The 19,711-nt window shown below is 36.3% G+C and overlaps 1 protein-coding gene across 4 annotated transcripts in view; it reads left to right on the top strand.

Moving 5' to 3' along the window:
- The window catches only part of ITSN1 (intersectin 1), a 141,179-nt gene that overhangs the window by 39,002 nt on the left and 82,466 nt on the right, over window positions 1–19,711 (top strand). For 3 of the 4 annotated variants that reach the window (XM_080374684.1, XM_080374683.1, XM_080374686.1), the window contains exons 5-11: window positions 7,044–7,204; window positions 9,251–9,430; window positions 10,068–10,161; window positions 12,906–13,006; window positions 13,635–13,698; window positions 15,644–15,781; window positions 16,739–16,854. In XM_080374684.1, the coding sequence (XP_080230810.1) occupies window positions 7,044–7,204; window positions 9,251–9,430; window positions 10,068–10,161; window positions 12,906–13,006; window positions 13,635–13,698; window positions 15,644–15,781; window positions 16,739–16,854 (854 nt within the window). The remainder of the gene's footprint in view (window positions 1–7,043; window positions 7,205–9,250; window positions 9,431–10,067; window positions 10,162–12,905; window positions 13,007–13,634; window positions 13,699–15,643; window positions 15,782–16,738; window positions 16,855–19,711) is intronic. The other variant, XM_080374685.1, reaches the window with a different exon arrangement.

A 19,711-nucleotide genomic window follows, 5' to 3' on the forward strand; every position in this document is an offset into this window, starting at 1 on the left:
CATGCAGGATTGCAGGTGTTTCTGCTCCAAATTATATGACCCTGCCAGACTTGAACATGCTAACTTGCATAGATTATTAATAATTTACATTATATTGCTACTAAAACTTTTTTTGATGCTGGACAGAGTGAATAATACTGTTTTTCATTCTAGATTGCAAAAAAGCAGCAGAAGAATGGATAACTTGTGACAGATCTGTAACTGTTTGAAAGAGCTTATTGCAGTTATAAAAAATTTTTGTTGTAGTAAGGACTTCTAAAACCAGAATCTTGCTTTGACTGGAGAAAGAATAGAGTTATTTTCCACAAGAAAAACAGTTGCTCTGGAAATATGCATGCCTAAAAGAAGGGTTGGATTTACATGGCTTTTAAATAAATAGTTTATTTTCTTTTCAGACTATCTTCATCTTACAAATATCAAATTTGTTCTGGTTATCTTATTTGCTGAAGACTCAGCAAAAGTTCAGATGGCCCTTTGGAACTTCTCTTGCCTCTTAATTAAACAGGGAAAGACATTGTGTCTTAAACAAGACATCCTTTCTCCAAAAATGTTCCGTAGGCATTAGCTTTAAATAGGTGTTAACAAAACTAAACAGTTGTAAATAGTCTGACTAAAAATCTCTTCCTCTCTGAATTACTCAGTTTTTCAAGCCTCTTGAGAGGGAGAGAATCATTCCACTAGTTCTGTAGTTGTCATAGAGACAAGACCTGAACTTGCACATTTTTTTAAATAAAGCTGAGCTAAAACTTATTCATGCTGCCTTTATAAATCATAAAAAAAGCATGCAGACGTCCCTTTCTTACTGTCTGTCTTCTTTTTTTTGATTATGTCTGAATTAAGAGAAGTAAATATTTAAGTAAAAATCTAGATCACTTGTATATATTGGAATTAGAATAACCAAGTAGGAAAATAGTTGCATTGTATTAGTAAGACCCCTTAAAAGGCCGGGGGGGGGGGGGGGGGGGGGGGGGGGGCGGGGAAGGAAAACACCGTTCTTTTCCCACAACTCAAATGATTTAACTCTTTTGGTCTATCAGTGAATGTTTGTAACCTACCACAGATTACTGCTGTCCCACAGAAACAATAGAAGTTAGACTGTTTAGTGGCAAGAAGTCCTTTGCAGCATGAAAAATGTGAATCATTGTTTGTCTTAGCTCCCAGGGTTAAGAACTCATGGCCGACTTGCTTTGTGGATTAATAGCAATATTCTAATGTTGTCTATTTAAGTCTCTATTAATATTGATACAGATCTGGGAGTACTTTAATAGAGGGGGGAGTTTGGGAGTAATAAACCCAGAATATCTGAGAGAGATGGGAGCTGCATAAAACTTCTTTTCTGTCAGCATTCTTTATTTCTTGAATAGATTGAATTATTGTTGTTTTTTTTAGATAGCATTTGATTATTAGAGAGAGAAGGGGAGGTACAACATTATTTAAGGAAGGAAAGTTGTTTTTCTGAGAGCAACTTGTGAAACTTTTCAAATTCACTTTCTGATCCTAGTAATATGGAAGTGTATGTGCATTGTATTTTAGAAGTGTTTTCCTATTCTTAATGAGTCTGCTTTGAACACAGTTGATTGTATAAATCTCTCTGCAAGATAGGAGCCTAGCATTTGTTTCATAAAGGATTACCTACAGCTGTATGTAGACAAGCTTATGCTAATACAAAGTTTCATCTGTTTTGTTGTGGAGGTTCTTGTTTAGAAAAACACAACTGGGAAAGGAACTGCAGGGGGGATCGGCCTAATGAGTGATTGGCCATACTGCTTTCAGAGCTCTTTACAGTGAAAGCAAGCACTCTATGAGTTTCCAAATGTGTTCTCATGAGTGAGAGAATTTTGTTTGCATAAGTGAGCAGTATAAGGATTTTCATTGACTTACAGTTTAATTAAAGTTCAACTGCTGGTTTTGTATCATGAAAAAATAATTTTCTCTAGAACTTTAAGAAGTGCTAGCTACCTAGCTGAAGTACCAGTTAAATGTCTTCTGCCTCAAGAGCTGGTTTGAGAATATTCTGCAGTTGGTGTAATTCTGCAGTTTTTTAAGATGAGACTTAAGGATTAATTGTAATTTCTGCTATTAATCAAAGTTTGTTATTAATCAAATAACTAATATTTCTTAAAAATAGTAGCTCCATAGTTTTTAGCATTGACAATTCCTGTGTCCCTTCTACTCATCATTCATTTAAGAAAAAAGAAATTTCTGGGACCTAAGTGGAGCAAATTAGTGGAATTATTATGGTCTGTCATGACAACTTCTTTGCTATTCTACCCTTTGCAAGCTTTGGAGTTTGCCAAGCTGGTAATCTATTAAGAAGCCTCTAAGTAGGCTTTGAATTGAGACTGCAGTGGCTTGGAAGATAACTGTTTTTAAATAGGCAATAATCTGGCTTTCTTCTATAGCCCTTATGAATGGTGGCCTCAAAAAGCATCTTCTGTGTAGCCTGTCTCTCTGGAATTAAATGAGAACTAAAATAATCAATGCCATCTGTTTTTCGTGCATTTAGAGTTACTTATTTTTCAGGACAGACTAAAGCCATTAGCTGATTTACGTATTTCTGACATATGCTTCCCTCACACCCTTCTTAAATCTCTGTCCTAGTGTGGGAGTGAAAGATTATAGGTGGCAATTCTGAGTTGTAACTCTTAGTATGCATGCATTGATAAAGTGACTGATGCTAAAGACCTAATTTCTCCTCTCTGATTATGGCTGAGTTTTGTAATGCAGTATGGAATTGTATAATATGAGATTTTTTGAACTGCAAGGAATTTCCTTGTTTTAACACTCTGTGTTATTCTCATGGAGATAGATGTTTTGTAGGGTAATCATAAGCATATTTGACAGAAAAAAATGTGCATGCTCAGTTTCTGTGTCTCATAAATGCAAAAATAATCCAGTTGTCTTTGTATTCTGCAGGAAAGAGGAGAGAAAGGAGGAGGAAAAGATCTGTAGGGGAAAAATTTTGTCAGCACCTGAAACCTAGCATTGTGATGAAGCTCACTGCAGCTATTTTCATTAGAAAACACCTGTTATACACACAGGCCTGTTCTATAAAATACGATAAATATTTAGTCAATGTTTAGTCCATTTACTGCTCTGCACTGGTTTGAGCCAGACCTTAAATGAAACAAATTTAAGGACACTACATTCTTCCAAATTTCATTGGAAGCCAAACAGTGAAATTAGGTAGTGTTTACTGTCAGCCATTCACTGCATTTAAGGTGTTGTTTATTCAAAAGTAGCCCTGTAATCTAGCAGCATGGCACTAGATTCAGTAATTAGAAATGAAAATTTGTCCTATTTTTGCACTAAAGATTTTGTCAGACAAAAGCTGATTTGTGTTAGCATGCTGTAAAAATGTATGTAGATTCTGTAGTGTGTACCTGATTTTTCTCACTGAAATTTTTGCTGTTAATTTAAATAACAAAGCCATTGACATAGAGTAAATGAGCTGAACAGAAGGTCAGACATTAAACTTAAAGCTACTGATGATTATGTGAATAGGATTTCAATTAAAGCAATGAGACGGGTCCATATCAAAGTTTCTTATTACTGGACAATTAATATTTTCTCATGTAGAATGCAAAGATCTACTGTGATCTGGCTGTACACTCTGTAAATACGCCTGGAGAATCAAGGTCCTCTACAGTGTTATATTTACTCTTACTGTATTTTCATGGCCATGCATATAACAGGTTGAGGGACTCTGCCTGTGCTTTAGTAATGTAAAGGCTTAAATTTTATAAATCTAAGTATTTGCAGGTGTAGGAGCCACTTAGATTGAACAAATGAGACTATTAAACACAATATGTTTGATTACTTTGCTTAAATGCAAAGATGTAAGGAACATTGTGACTATTTATTTGAGGTGTTGGTGCCAGTTGGTCGCTACGGAGCTGAGTGGCTTCTCCTTATGTTGAGGAACGAGTTGTCTTTGGGAGGACCGTTGACTGCTTGGAGTGCAGTCAAAAATCTCCTAGAATAGGTTTATCTAGATCAGTTTCTCTAGCTTTGTTCCTATGGAGGTCCTCAGCTTGCTGGCTATATAAGCCTGTGTTTTACTGCCCTTTCCACTGGGCATCTGACAGAAGAATGGCTAAGCAAGTGTTGAACTAAACTTTGGTTAAAAAGCCCACACATTTTCCTTGTTGAAAATTTTTGAATTTTCTTTAGTTGCCTTCAAAAAGATGTGGTATCTGCTTGTAAGCATCAGTTAAGTGAAGCTTATTACCTGCTCCTGGTTTCTGTTTTCTTAATATTCTGATTTTCTGATGAGGCTTTCTTGGTATTCATTTACTGTATGTTGATTTACTTTCTAGTGCAAAACCCACAAAAGGGAGCACTTCAGAAAATACGTTTAGCCGTTAAGTTTCTGACATTCTAATATTCCAGACACCTTTTGCCTCTTGAATGTTTTGGGTTTGTAAGACTTGCATGTATTTCTCCCAAGTGAGACTTTTAGAAATCTAGCATCACTGTTTATAGGTTTGACTAATGGATATTATAGGAAGTGTTTTGGTTGTGAAAAGTAAAAGCTGTATAAAAAAGAAAATTAAAATCTACTGAGTAATGCTGTCCCTTGTAAGCCTAAGTGATGATTTTGGGCAGCAAAAATCCTACAGCGTGTTCTGGAACACTTCCATGCTATTGTTGAAAACTAAACAGAGTGGATATTCTTGATTGTCATAGTTTATGAATTAGTTGAAAATTAATCTGGGCTTTTAACAGGAATTTTAAGTTGATATAAACATTTCTGACGTAGAGAAAATTTTAGAGAGATGCAAACAAGTTTTGGAGGTTTATACCTGTTTCATTGTGTAAGAGGAAAAGCACTATGTACTGCATACATGCAGTCTGTTTGCAGGTTAGCACATAGTGGCTTGTGGTATGCATACCCCACTGGACAGAAAGATATGATGGAAGCTAATAACCTCAGTACTTTCATGTCTGAGAAAGTGTTTGTACTTCAGAGTTAACATAACCTCAGTAACAGTATGTGGGAAGCCTACTTTGTATTTTTAACTTCTTGCTAGAAGTAAGCATACCTTTTATTTTGTAATACATGTTAACAGCTATTGCAGTCTGTCCTTGCTATTGCTTAACGTTCATAGGAGAGAGGCTTCTCTGCCTTCATGAGGGTTCTCCCACTTGTCTCCACAAATTGCGTGAAGACAAAAACATTACATCTTCCACTTTGGCTTGGCCTGCCAGTACATCAAGAGGTACCAGTGTGTTGCTTGCTCTTTGTGGAAGAGTGATCAGAAGCTGAACCTCTAGAGCAGTAGTGTTCTGCAAGGAAGAGGAGATACCCATTCCAAATTCGTAATTCTCTTGGTCCAGGTTTGCCATGCTGGCCTTCCCTCTTCCTTCTTCTAGTTGGACTACCATATATCAAATCCAACTGCTACAGTACAATCTTTTAAAGTGATTATTTGTCAAGTGAACCACATACTGAGCAATCATGATTGAAACTTGAATCCAAATCACATTTTGCTATGTGGGACCCAGAATTAGCTTTGACTAAATTTAGGCTTCCAAAGACTTGCTGGTAGTGGGATTTGAGGAAGGTTTAAAGTTAGTGAAGAACAGACAGATTTTATATGTAAATCAAACTTCCCTGTGATACTGTGCTTCAGGAAACAACATCTAGAAATTCACACAGCCAAAACTTGTTCTTCAATGAAATATTTGTAGTAATTCAGCATCTTTCAGGGAGTGGTGTAATGTGTACTTTTCTTTTTAACTGTAAGCATCAGAGTCTACAGTTTTCTCACCAGACTTTCTTCTTTAAATACTGCTGCCAGATTTTCAGTAATAGTATTTAGCCTTGTGACGTCAAAGTTGGTGGATTTTTCAGTGGTGTAACTATCTTATGCTGTCTTATAAGTACTGGGAACGGTTGTATTATCTCCATTTTGGGGAAAGTGCTACTGATGATCTAAACCAGGGGAAACAAGATGTGTGATTGATCTGTGACAGCCTCTGCTGGGATCTGCCTCTTCGTTGAGTTTTTCTAGTGTTTTTTTGGTTGTGATGAGAGGGTATTTTGTGAATTCTTTGCCACTGCATTTGCCTGGCTGTCTACTTATTTAAGTATCAATTATAAATAACTGTCAATTTATTGCAGTGGTTTTTTTATAACTTTTCACATACTGGCATGAAAGCTTTCCTTGATAGGGATTTGGTCAGAAATAAAGCCCTAGTTTATCTAGACTGCCTGGGTCCTTTGTGTTGTCACATTCATGACATGTAAATGTACACATGAACTTAAAAAAATATATTATTCCAATACTGAAATGTGTACTTAATTCTTCAAATGAATGCAAAGAAATAAGCATAATGTTTTAAACTAAATTTACAATAATTACATTATTAATGTGCATTTGTTTTTTTGGTTTGCAATTGCAGGAGCTAACATTCTCCTTCCTGCTTCTCTCCTCCCAACCTCCCAACCCTATTCCCTGCTGAGTATGGTTTTCTTAACCATCAAATGAAGAAACAAAAAGAAGACTGTTTAAGTCAGACTGATTTACATGAAAGCCTATTCAAGGTCTAGGCTCAGTGTTTTATCTCGAGTACTATTGTTTAACTGAAAACAAATTTGTATACTTGCAGATGTAATGGTGTATGGTGTTTAGTAAAGAGCACAGATTTAAAGAACATTTTAAATGGAGCTAAAGTACAGGTTTGCAGACTAAGTCATTTGATTCTTTGTGGTGCTCTTTGTAGTACCATGTAGTTTCAGTTGTGTGATTTTGCAAAGTTTTTGTAGAACTACATTAATCCTTGTTCTCTAGATGCTTCACTGGAATTCCTCTAAGAGTTGAAAAGCTACTTTAAAAATATTTATTAATCACTGCAAGAGAAAGATCAAGAAGCTCTCAGTTTAAACAGTGTCTTGTTTCATGACCATTTTTAGCCTGGCATAATTATTTTGAGTGGAAATTAATTAGTCTTGAATATACATACTTGTGTGTGTACTCCTAGGTCAGTTTTTGAAGTTCATGCTTTCAGAATCTAACTGAAAATGGTGTATTTTGTAGGGCTCTAGCTGACATGAACAATGATGGGAGGATGGATCAGTTGGAGTTTTCAATAGCTATGAAACTTATCAAATTAAAACTACAAGGTTATCAGCTCCCATCTGCACTGCCTCCTGTCATGAAGCAGCCACCTATTGCTCTGCCTGCTGCACCAGGATTTGGTAAGTTCATTGTTTTCCTCCTTTTTAGCTTGTATTATAGCAACCTGAGTTGAATTTGATTGTGGTTTTTAATTTTCTAAAAGAAACTTTTAGGAAAAAGTACTCTAAAAGTACATAGACTCAACCCCCATATGCATGCACATATTAAAAACAAAAAAAATAATCTCAATGAGTTTTTAGTATCCAACCATACTGAATAATGTGAGTTGAGGTTCTGTTTGCTTCAGGTCTTATACTGCTCCCTGTACATTTGAAACAAAAGTGTTTGCAGGAAAAAAAAGATGGATCAGGTAGCAGGGCTAGTGCATTCTAAAGTGGTGGAGTTTTTATTTAAACTTTTGTCATCAAGGGATCTCCAGCTTTGACGAGATTAGCTATGTTTTTCTTGACTTTTTACAAGTCATGGTAGTAATGCCATCCCTCCGCTTTTTTATGAACAGTGCCACACTGGCATTAGCTGGAACAGGGGCTGATTCAGTTTCATGATCAAGTACTGCCAAGGTCGCCATCATTTCAAGGAAAAAATAGGGAAAATGGGTTGGTGAGAGGAAAATAACTAAATAAAGCTGAACCTCATTGTTGTGGTTTAACCCCAGCCAGCTGGTCGCTCACTCCCCCCTCATTCAGAGGGGTGGAGAGGAGAATCAGAAAGGAATATAAAACTCCAGGGTAGAAATGAGAACAGTTTAATAATTGAGATAAAATAAAAGAAAAAGAACAAGAATAACAACAGTTATAATGAAAAGAAGGTAGAAGGGGAAAGGAATGAAATCCAAAGGGAAGGAAGAAAAGAAAACTAGTGATGCGCAGTACAGCTGTTCACCACCCACTGACCAATGTCCAGCCAGCCCCAGAGCAATGATCTTCAGGCCCTGGCCATCGCCCTCAGTTTATATACTGAGCATGACGTCCCATGGCATGGAATACCTTTTTGGCTAGTTCAGGTCAGCTGTCCTGGCTGTGTCCCCTCTTATTTATCTGTGCCTTTTTAGCTCTGCTGCCGGCAAGGCCTGAGAAACTAAAAAGTCCCCAACCCCGTACACTATCCAGCAATAACCAAAACCATCAGTGTGCTATCAACACTGTTCTCACACCAAATCCAAAACACAGCACTGCACTAGCCACCAAGAAGAAAATTAACTCTATCCCAGCCAAAACGAGGACATTCGTCTGACACCTCAATGTCCTGCTGTATTCTGTAGTGAGAGGTTCTTTACGGTTCTGTTTTAATTGTTGCTGTGACTCAAGTTGATAGGTGCCTGTCCTTAAGAAAAGAGAATAGTGCATTTGATAAACTGTGTGCAACCATGTTGTTTGATCAGTTGTCACTTCCACAAGTTCTACAATGTTATTTCTGACTGTAAGAAATCAGTGACTTGAACAGACAAAATACTGGTTTAATTGAGAAACGGCTTAATAAAGTCAAACCTACAAGAAAACAAGAACAATATGTGATTTTCTTTTTTTCTCATTCACTATAGACTTCATCTCAGTTATTTGCATACACCCTTATTCTTCCCATTGGCATGACTGGACCTCCTTAACCTCCCTGTTATCCATGCAACTGTGCTTACACCTAAAATACCTCATTACTGTGCTTTACCCTATTAGCTTTGCACTGTTTCATCTTGACAATAGGCTGCAAGCATTTATCCTGAAACTTGTTCTTTTCAGCTGTGGCTAAATGTAGACTTTGGGTTCATTACTCACTGGAAGTTGACAGTGCTGCTCTTCATTTAGTTCAAGGCAAACAATTATTTTCTTCAGCAAATGCTAATAGACTTTTTTGGTCAGTGTTGCATCCAGTGTGCTCTTATATGCATACATTATAAAGTGTTATGTTGTGTTCTCTGCATTGTTTTATGTTCCCCGATATGCTAATGGTGCAGCAGACTGTAAGAGTTCTTTCAAGGGGTCTGTAGAAGTTTCCATTTCAATTTGCTCTTCAATTCTGCATTTACTGCTGGGTTGCAGGCTGCAGTTAAATGGTTGTATCATATTAGAAGTCTCTAATTTAGAAAAAATATCTCATTTTCTTACCCATAGGTATTGGGGGCATTGCCAGCATGCCATCTCTTACAACTGTTGCCCCAGTGCCAATGGCATCTATTCCAGTAGTAGGAATGTCTCCACCATTAGTATCTTCTGTTCCTGCAGCAGCAGTACCTCCCCTGGCTAATGGAGCTCCTGCTGTTATACAGCCTCTGCCTGCTTTTGCTCATCCTGGTATGCTACATACTGAGACTGTTTACTCTTTTGCTATTAACAAATTATTTTGCCACTTTTTTTGGATCTACAGAATAGTAGACAGGAAATCAGCCATTCTAACTTGCTTTAAAGAATGACTTTGGACAAGGACTGTACTTCAGTTTAGCCCAATGCAATTGGTTAGCAAACTTTTATAAAAGTTAAAAGAGGAAACATGGATATACCGTATTGTAACAGTCAGTCATGTTGAGCAAAGTATTAACCCTGTTATACAGCAGCGTGATAAATCCAGCTTGCCAGTAAACTGTTGCCTAGAAATTGGTCCTCTCCTATTTATAACCATTGAAGTACTGATGTTTGTTTGGGATTACTTTAAAATACTGGACTACATATGATTTCTAATATTAATCACAATATAATTTGGTATAATCAGGGTTTCCATAAAACTGCAAAAGTAAAAAAAGGCATGAGAGAGGTGCCTGTGTGTTTTCACCTATTTTGTTAGACGCTGTTACCTTACCTTAATATTTTTAAAAGGGATACCATCAGAAGAACCATACTACTTCTGTTTGATGTTGGGAACTAAATGAATGTAATGAAATTCTCTGGTTTAAAATGCTGATACTAGTAAACACATGTATTCTTTTATTTACAGCCACATTGCCAAAGAGTTCTTCCTTTAGTAGATCTGGTCCAGGATCACAGCTAAACACAAAACTGCAAAAGGCACAATCATTTGATGTGGCTAGGTAAGTTGGTGTGGAATTGGTGTGGAATTAGTGTATCTGGTTCCCCCGAGTTAGAAAAACTACTTCTCTTTTTCAAAGTTGTTTTCTGAAATAATATTTGCTTGCAGAAATTAGTTCCTGCTGAGATATTACTTCAGGATTTCATAGGATGCTGTGGTTTTACAAGGAGTGGTCCATGAGTAGTGTATCATTGAGATATCTTGATTTTCAGAAAAGCATTTTCTTCTGTAAATACAATCTGCATTGTGTAAGAACTGCACAGGCACTTCTTTTAGTGTGAAAATGTAAAAAGCGATGTTCTTTAAAATTAGCAACTCCAGGATTATTTTGAAAAGTGAAATGTTTAATAGTTCTTTTATTTTAAATGCACTTCACAGAATTGTTTCTTACATATTCTTCAAGCCCTGCATGAAAAATCAACTAAAATTATTTCAAGGCCTAGGAAAACATATGGTTAGGCAAAATGTATTTTACTATGGTCTTAAGTAATGTATCTAACAAAATAAAACTTTGAGGAGGTAAGATAGTAATTTCCTAAAGTCTTTGTAAATCAAACTTTTTCACAGGTCTACACTGCAGCTTTTTTTGCAAAAAGAAAATGGTTCGGGACATTATTTAATTATCTATTTTAAATTTTCTTCTGCAGGTTTTTCTTGTGCCCTGTTATTAGATAAGCAACACTACTGATTCTTGACAAATAGGATTAAAAATCTTTCAAAACAAACCTTTTTCTCTTTGAAATCTAATACTGTCAGGAACATAGTGGTGCTCTGATACAAATTCCAGAGGTACAAGACATTATCTGCTTTGTCTGTAACAATACTTTGTATTAATAATTAATGAAGTTCAAGAAACTTAGCTGAAATGGCTTCTAGATATTCCATGAGAGGGCTGTCATAGTTTTGGGGTTAATGATATCTCAGTCTTGCTGGTCACTTTTGTTGCCAACAGATGCCTGAACCTCAGGTGAAATGACGACTTCTCTGAGGTGAAAATGCATGGTTCTCTAAATCTGTTTGGGCCAGGGTTGGAGCTTCCTTAGCTCAATTGATGTTACTTCAGTAACTCTGAAATGTCTGCCAGCAGTGAAGGGGGTATTCCTTCTACAGACTGCTGCTAATGCTGAGTGATGAACTAGCATGTGTCTTCAGGTTTTACTCTGGAGAAAATAGATAGCAAAGTAATTGATTTGCAGAGTTTATGGAAAGGAAGCAAGAAGAGCTAAGTCCATTAAACCAAAATATGAAGTTGAAGTTGTTTTTTGGTTTTGGGTTCTTTTTTATAGCTTAGAATTATTTTAAATTTTGAGAAGGATGAAAATCAGTATGCCATTTGGAGTGCTTTTATCACTCTGCTGAGCCATGAGTAGTGAACTTTGGGCAGTCGTGGTGTTTGGCATACAAGTCAACTGTTTTGTCCTCCAGCATTTTTTCTTCCAAAACTACCATTTGAGTATTCGTGATGGAGAATTTCGTTACTTAATGTACCTTACTTCACATATCAAGTTATATATGTATGTAAGACAAAGGTAGACCTAATTTGTGGAAGCTCCAAATCTAGCAAAACTGATGAGGAAGAAATTCACATCTTTTTTGCAAAAAGAAAATGGTTTGGGACATTATTTAATTATCTATTTTAAATTTTCTTCTGCAGGTTTTTCTTGTGCCCTGTTATTAGATAAGCAACAGATAAAACTTAAATAGTCAGCTTTTTCCTTTCTTCTTCTTTTTTTTTTTTTTTCTTTTAGTTTCAATTCTCTTTTCCTTATGTAAGATACATCTTGTTTTTAGCTTTGCTCCCGTAAAAGAGTATTATTAAAGCACAGTGTTTTGGAAATAGAAATAGAGGTATTTGCTGTTTTGGGTCTTGTCATGTGAGAATAGGATATGAGGTCAAATAGCAGAGTATTTCTTTGCAGTTCAACTTTGAAAGATCTTACTCTGCTCAGTGGACCCGGGAAAAGGGATTTGGTAGTTTTGGTTCATTTTTTTAACTCTAGTTTGGTATGCTGTTACAAATACTTATTTAATCTGGCTGCTTTTTTTTTTCCCCTCATCTTTTTTGAACCGTAACAAAAAAGACAAAGTTTGAATGTGCCTAAAGACTGAGAAACTGCTCATTTTCAGTATGAAGACTTGTCAGCCTTCAAGCATGGGAAATTATAGCTACAAGTAACAGCACACACTTAGTATGTTAATGTATTAGAACTGGGAATATTACATTTGTCAGTCTGAGTTCCATTATGAGAAACTGATTGCTTTCACGTGTAGCTTTTTCACACTTTTTCTGTGTTTTCATTGTATTTTACATTTGTTTTCCTGAATCAGCTTATGAATTGTTTGGTTAAGACAAAAAGTTAAAGACAGGGTAAAATGAGACATTACTTCTGCTGACTGTGGTAAGGCATTTCCTATTATATGTTTAGGTAAAAGCTTTCAGCTCCTTTACACTGTTCAGGTAAATTAATTCTCTGTTAGTAAAGAAAAAAGCAAAACTCTTAGACCTATCACATTAAACTTTACCAAAAACCCATCTTCTAAGACACTGAATTATGGTGAATGTTTTCAAACAGGAAGTCAAAGCTGTTGTGGTTTCAGGGATAGAAGGAAATATTTGTGAAAAGTACCATTTCAGTCATAAAATTTGATCTCTGTGCAGCACCTCATGCTGTTGTACCTGTTAGCTTCATGTGATTAAATTTAATATTATATTTCCCTTTCCCCTTACCCTTTTTCTAATTCTAGTGTTCCTCCTGTGGCAGAATGGGCTGTACCTCAGTCATCAAGACTGAAGTACAGGCAGCTGTTCAATAGTCATGATAAAACAATGAGTGGACACTTAACAGGTACTGAAGCAGTTTTTGTTGTCTCCTTTTTTTGAACTGTAAAAGGCCAATTAGAATAGCATTTAGAATGCTGTTCAGATAGTAAGAGACTCATCTCTCTCCTCAATGTGTTTTTGTTTGAATCTTCCAACTTCTTTATGATCTTGTTTTGAAGCAAATATTCATCATAGCTTGGATCATTTTATCACCTTTATTCCTTTATTTTCTGTGAAATAAGTTGGCACTGGGGAAGGGTACAGTGGGTTATGTAAAAACTTGTGCAGACATTTACTCACTGTTCATTGCTTACGTTTTATTTTTACAGTTCACTCACTGATGAGGGTGCCTACCCAGTTTCAAAAAGAAACTAGAAGAGTACGCTGGCTTGGTTTTACTAGTTCTGGGAGGATCTCTTTGCTTTTCATAGCTTTTTTTTTTTTTTTTTTTAATTAATATTGCTGTAGAGAAGGGAAGGGTTATGTATTTTTTTAGCTTTTTCTTTTGGGGAGGGAGCCTAGGTTCATTCTGGTAACATCTCTTCAGTATTACCTATTCAGAACTAAGCTTGGCTTGTGTATTAGCTACTTGGTAATGCAAGAAAAGGAGAAAGTTGCTTATTTGTTTGTTAATCCTTATTTCACTTTGTTAGGTCCGCAAGCAAGAACTATTCTTATGCAGTCAAGTTTACCCCAGGCTCAGCTGGCTACAATATGGTAAAAATAAATCTATGAATTTCCATCAAACTGGAAAATGTACTTAAACCTCTATACTTTATACTGGGCTTTTACTTCCTTTTCAGTCCCCCTCCACTGATAAATTATTATACGTTGCTTTTTTTAATGTCTAACTTTATAAAAAAAAAAAACTGCACTGCTACAGTTATATTAATATTACTTCATAAAAGTAAAAAAAAAAGCATCTTTTATGCTAAGCAGATAGATGTTTTGTAAGCTGGGTTTCAATTATAGGATTTTTAGGCAGACCAGCTATTCAGTCTTCTACATCCCTAGCCACATGTGATATCAGCACCAGTGAAACTTACACATTTGCACAGGTAGTACAAAAGGAAGCTTGATTCAGAACCATACTTTCTTCGGGACTTGTCTGCCTTTTATGTGAGTTTCCAAGGGCTTATTTCCAAGAGGCTGGAGTTACATATGTTTAAAATAATGGATTTTAAAAGGATTTGTCTCAGCTTCTCTTTTTTCCTTTCAACTTCTGTTTGATTAAGTTTATTATGTTCTTATTGTTACATGGAAAGTTACTTCTAATTAACTTCTATACTTTATAAGTCTTTACTTGAAAACCATTGTCAACTCGCTACCCCATCTGACTTCTGTGTGGGGATGTCTGTTGTGTTGTTGCTTTAATAGCACTCTCTCCTCTGTTTCCTAACAAAGCTACTGTAAGGAAAAAAAAAATAAATCAACCCAATCGGCTAGCAAATGACTAAACAAAATACACTCTGCCTGTTGCCAGTGTTGAGTGGGCATGGAAGTGTTGTCAGCGTACTCTAGGAGTTCTAAACACAACTCTTTTAATTTTTGACATTAAAAACTGCCAAGTCTAATAAGATAAGGAATCGATTTTACATCTTTTATTGTCCTAAGTATTGCTCCCTTTCCTGATAGTTACTGTCTGGCAGTGGAACTGCTGTTGCTGTTCTCTGGGGCAAGATTTGTCAGACTGTATTGGGACTGGATTCACTGATTTATAGGCATACGAAGTGAAGTACTGATATGCAGCCTATCAGCTATTCTGTAGCAGCTGTTTCGATATTTCTGTAACAAAGATATGGATCCAGAGTATTGGGTTAGCTGATCAGTTATATCCTTGCATGCTAGATTTTTATTTTACTGGCTTGTTCTTGTGCCCCAGCCTGAGTAGTTCAATAACATAAGCATGGATCAAAAGAAATTAATATTTTTCCTCCAAATTTAAATTGCATAAACAAAGTCCTGTACCTTGTTTCAGTTGCTTACCTTTGATTTTCACAGTATCATGGGAGATTTTTCTGCGTGATTGGAGTGCAGCATGCTAGAGAAACAAAGCTGATGTTCAGGCTGTTAAATTTTGTCCAATACCACCTTAACATGAGTAAAAGCATTTTTTGCATCTGTTGGAATACTGATTTTAGGACATCCAGGGATGTTACTCCATAATTTTCAGTATGTGCATAATGCTAAAATGTTTTTGTGCTTATCAGGACTAGAATGGCTTTGATTTTTAATGCAAATATGTGCTCTGGAATGTGAGATAGGAGCCTTCATGGAAGAAGGAGACCAAACCATAAAGTTCTACCAAGCATCTTAAGCTGATTTTTTTCTAAATAATACTGTGAAGTGGATGTTCACAAGGTGTTCAAGAAAACTGCATTGGTTAATATTACTACTATCGCATATGGTACAGGCAGCACTCAAAAAGCAAGTGAAGTAGAAGCCATGGCTATAAGGATAGTTCCAAGGCAGATATGCATCAGAAATGTGGGAAATAGTGAAGCATTTGATTTTTGGTTTTTGCTTTCTGTTTCAAAGAAGTAGTGTGAAAAAATAGTGAAAAGTTGAATTAATTTGCAACTGAATACATTAAAACTATGCTTTTTAACAGTGACTTTTAATATTTAAGGATTTACTTACTTTGTACCTTCCCTTTAAAAAGGAATCTTTCCGATATTGATCAAGATGGAAAGCTTACAGCTGAAGAGTTTATTCTGGCTATGCACTTAATTGATGTAGCTATGTCTGGTCAGCCGCTGCCACCTGTACTGCCTCCAGAGTATATTCCACCTTCATTTAGGTAACTGGTTATAGTTCTGGAATCTTGCTCCTAAATTTTTATTTCATTTGGGAAAGCTGTCCTGTGAGTGTAAAGTACAAGAAATTGAAAAGTAACTGCTCTCTTTTTTTGTACTGCATCTACGGCACAGAGTGCTTTCTCATTGGGAAATGCTTGACTATCTTTTTGGTTTTATTACAAATACTGGATGCTGGAACTAGCAAGAATTCCTTGTAAGAATATAGTTTTGTTCAATGTTTTATGCCAACATACTTTCCAAAAACCTTAATCTGGCCATAGAAGTATGAAGTGTTACAGTTCAAGCTTATACTTTTGTAGAGCAAATTGGATGTATTGAAACTCAAAACATGCTGTGAATTTGCACTGTACCGAATTAGGATGTCTTTTGATACATTTTTATCTGTGAATAGTAGTGGTGGGTCATTACTTCTGTTTCTCTGTTTTATTTTTTTGTGGAGAAATGGGTGGGAAGACTGTAACAGCAATGGAAAGAAATGTTTGCATACAATCATAGCTTCATGTTCTTTAAGTATCGTCCTGAAGATTACAGGTTTTTTTTTTTTTATTTTCTGTGAGGTCCTGCTTTTAGCTTGACTGTGAGCTCTTCCTTTGTCTTTGCAACTTTTGCTGTAGTTTAAGTTGGCATTTCCCCAACTTCAGAGTGGTCACAAGTGAAAGACCCTGGAAACAGGGTTGAACACATCTGTAAATTGCATGGGACTGTGAACTCAGAATTAGATTTCTCAGGTCACCAGTGTGTGCTGTTGGGACTCTGGAGGATACTGTTATCTTAATGGCAATGGCTGAGTAAAATCCTCTGGGCAACACTGAAGGAACGTTAAATATCATTAAACATTAAACTGTTGCATTTAATTCATGATTTCATTGTTAAATCATAAACAAATTTGGCAGGCATAGGCTTTTTAAAGCAACTTAGAATTGTCATTTTATTGACAGAAGAGTGCGCTCTGGTAGTGGCATATCTGCTCTAAGTTCAGTGTCTGTAGACCAAAGGTTACCAGAAGAACCAGCATTAGAAGAAGAACAGCAGCAACTGGAAAAGAAATTACCAGGTGAGCAAGCAAAAATAGATTTGTATTTTGTGCTGTTACCAGATCTTATAATCAGGTCATATGCTGTGGAGTTATAAGGGCTTACTAAGAAATGTTTTCTTTCCAGATCAGTTTGTGACATGTCAGAGACATAACCAAGACATTGCTTGGTCCAGCTAATTGCTGACTGTTGTGTGATCCTTTGTGTTAGTGATAACAGAGGTATGAACAACATTCAGGCTGCCTATCTTATGCACTCTCAACAGAGGCAGCATTTTGCAGTCCTATAATGGGGCTGCAGGAAACCTTTTTACTACTTCCATCTTTTGACTTGGATGGAGTGTAGTTCGGTGTATGTACTCTATAAAAGATCACAGTATACATACAGAGACCTTTCATTGCAGTCTGTATAACAATGTTTCTTTTATACAAGCTTTAGAAGCCCTGCTTTTGGGAAAAGGAAAAAAGGGGAGGAGTGGGAGGGGGGAGAGTAGAAAGCCTCCTAGATGCTAAATGTTAGGAAACATCTTAACACTTCTGATCATCCCCTTGTTCTTTCTACTTTCTTTATTTTGCTCTCTTTTATTCTAAGATGACCAGAATGTCACACAGTTGAAGATGTAGCAATATGACAGATTTATACAGTGCCATAATAATGCTTTTCTGTTTTATTCTAAATTATTTTTCAATTTTTAAAATTGATTCCTAACACTGTGTGGCCTCTTCGATCACAGCTTAGATCTGAGTTGATATTTTAGAAGTCTTCCTGCAGTAATGCCAGCATCCTTCCCCAAATCTATTAACCATTTCAGAGCTCATGACTCTGTGTGTTTAGTTAGGATTATTTTTATTCCCCATGTCACTGCTCCGTATTCGTTAATATTTGAATTTTCTGTGCTTCTTCATTGCCAGATCACTCAGTTTTGTGAGATTCTTCTAAAGCTTTTCACAGTCAGGTTTTTATTTTAATATTGTGACTACCTGGCATAATCTCCAGAAGCTGTCTTGTTACTTTGTAGTCTCTTCCAGATCATTGTTGCACACCGAGTAGCACAATTGCTAGTAGAGAACTTTGAAGGAGGCTACTGAGAATGTTTCTGTCATTGTGAAAGTTGGTAATTTATTTCACCCTTCAGTTCTAATCTGTTAACTGTTAGTTCCCAAGGAGCTTCTGTCTCTTTCTATAACAGGTTAGTTCCAGGGATCTGCATGTGAGCTATTCAGATACAACTCTTGTCTTTGGTTTTTATTTTATAACTAACTGCTGCTGACAGTCTGCTGGGTAATAATGATAGGTTGAAGGGAGATAGCAGGGTCTGCTGAAGGGTCACAATTGAACATTTGGCCACGGGTGAGATATGACTCTCCTGCACTGGCTGTTTTGAGGCCCGAGTCTTGTGTCTCTGCAATCAGAGGATTTTGGTATGCAGTTTGTAGTGTCAGGAAGGTCAACCACTGCATTGGCTTAGTTTCTTTATTGGATTTTGACTGATCTTCTTTTTTGCTTTTTCATTGATACAGTTGGGTCTATTAGACTTGAGAGGTAGCTCTCCTGCACCGATTCTTCCATGGTATCATGTTTAGTCACGTCTACTAACTAAGTCTGTCTGGCACAGCCTCTGCTACTTTGCCCAGTGTGAGAGTAGACTGACTTTGTAGCTTTTAAGATCATTGTGTCATCTTTTCTTAAAGACTGGTGTTGCACTTGTCATCTTGTAGTCTTACAGCACTACGTTGATTAAAGGATAGATTGTACAGCACAGCTCGTAATTGATTAATGTTGTATTAGAACCATGGATTAGCATTGTCTGGGTTTGGCAAACTGTTAATCTTAATTTTTTGGTTTTATTTTTGTTTTAAAGCCATTTCTGATTTCAGTTAAAGAGGAACTAGAGTGTATAAGCCTTTTACTGTATTTGGTGTATAAATTTTCCGTTATAAAGATCACTTATAGTGAATGTCATCTTGATTCTTCGTTGGCTTTGCTAATCTGGCTCGTTATGTTTTTTTTCCTTTTGAGACATTTGAAAGAGTTTTTGTTGTTGGCTTTTATAAGCTTTTAGAAGCTTTCCCTTAATCGTAGTAACACAAGCCGATAGCTAGTTATTTAATTTGCTAGAAGTCATTCTCTTCTATTTTTGTACTTTGGATATGCTTTGTTTTGTTATCTCTGGTAGCTACCATGATTTTGCTCAGTGACCATACTAGCCTGTTGGGCAGCCATCTAAGAACCTGTTTTTTCTTCTTAGTGGTACATGTTTTCTGAGCCTTGAATGTGTTATCTTAATGTCCATACTACTTGCGACTGTTTTGCCTTTCTACCTATTCCTTGTAATTGACTTTCTTGACAAATATTTTTTTCTTTTTTTTTTTTTTTTCCCTATTTTTGCTTGGTTTTCTAAGTCAGTAGGGATTTTAGTCACATTGTCCATCAGTGTCTCTGATACAGATCAGCTCTGGATCTTAATATTCTTTGAACCCAGTGGCTAATTTTAAACAAACTTGACAGACAACAGAGTGGTTACATTTTTTCAAGTTTTATGAAAATTGGTGATAGGCAATAGGAAAGGGTGGGGCAGACTTAGAAAAAGACAAGAATTCAATTGGTTCAGCAGACATCAAGCCAACGTGTTAAACAGTGTCTGCACACTTTGAAGTAAATATGCGCTATCTCTTAACTTGAATTGCATGCCAAAAATGTACATGTTGGACATGCACGGAGAGCAATATCGAATATGGGATATGGCAATGGGACATACAGGGTATGAAAAGAATTATAAGGTGAAATGGAAAAAATAATTTTGAGATCTGTGAGAGAGGGCCCTAGGAATGTGAAGCAAGGGAAGGACAGTCTCTGATATTGTAGAAGGATGTCAGG

The sequence above is a fragment of the Falco punctatus genome, assembly GCF_963210335.1.
Source record: "Falco punctatus genome assembly, chromosome: 2".
Classification (NCBI taxonomy): Eukaryota; Metazoa; Chordata; class Aves; order Falconiformes; family Falconidae; genus Falco; species Falco punctatus.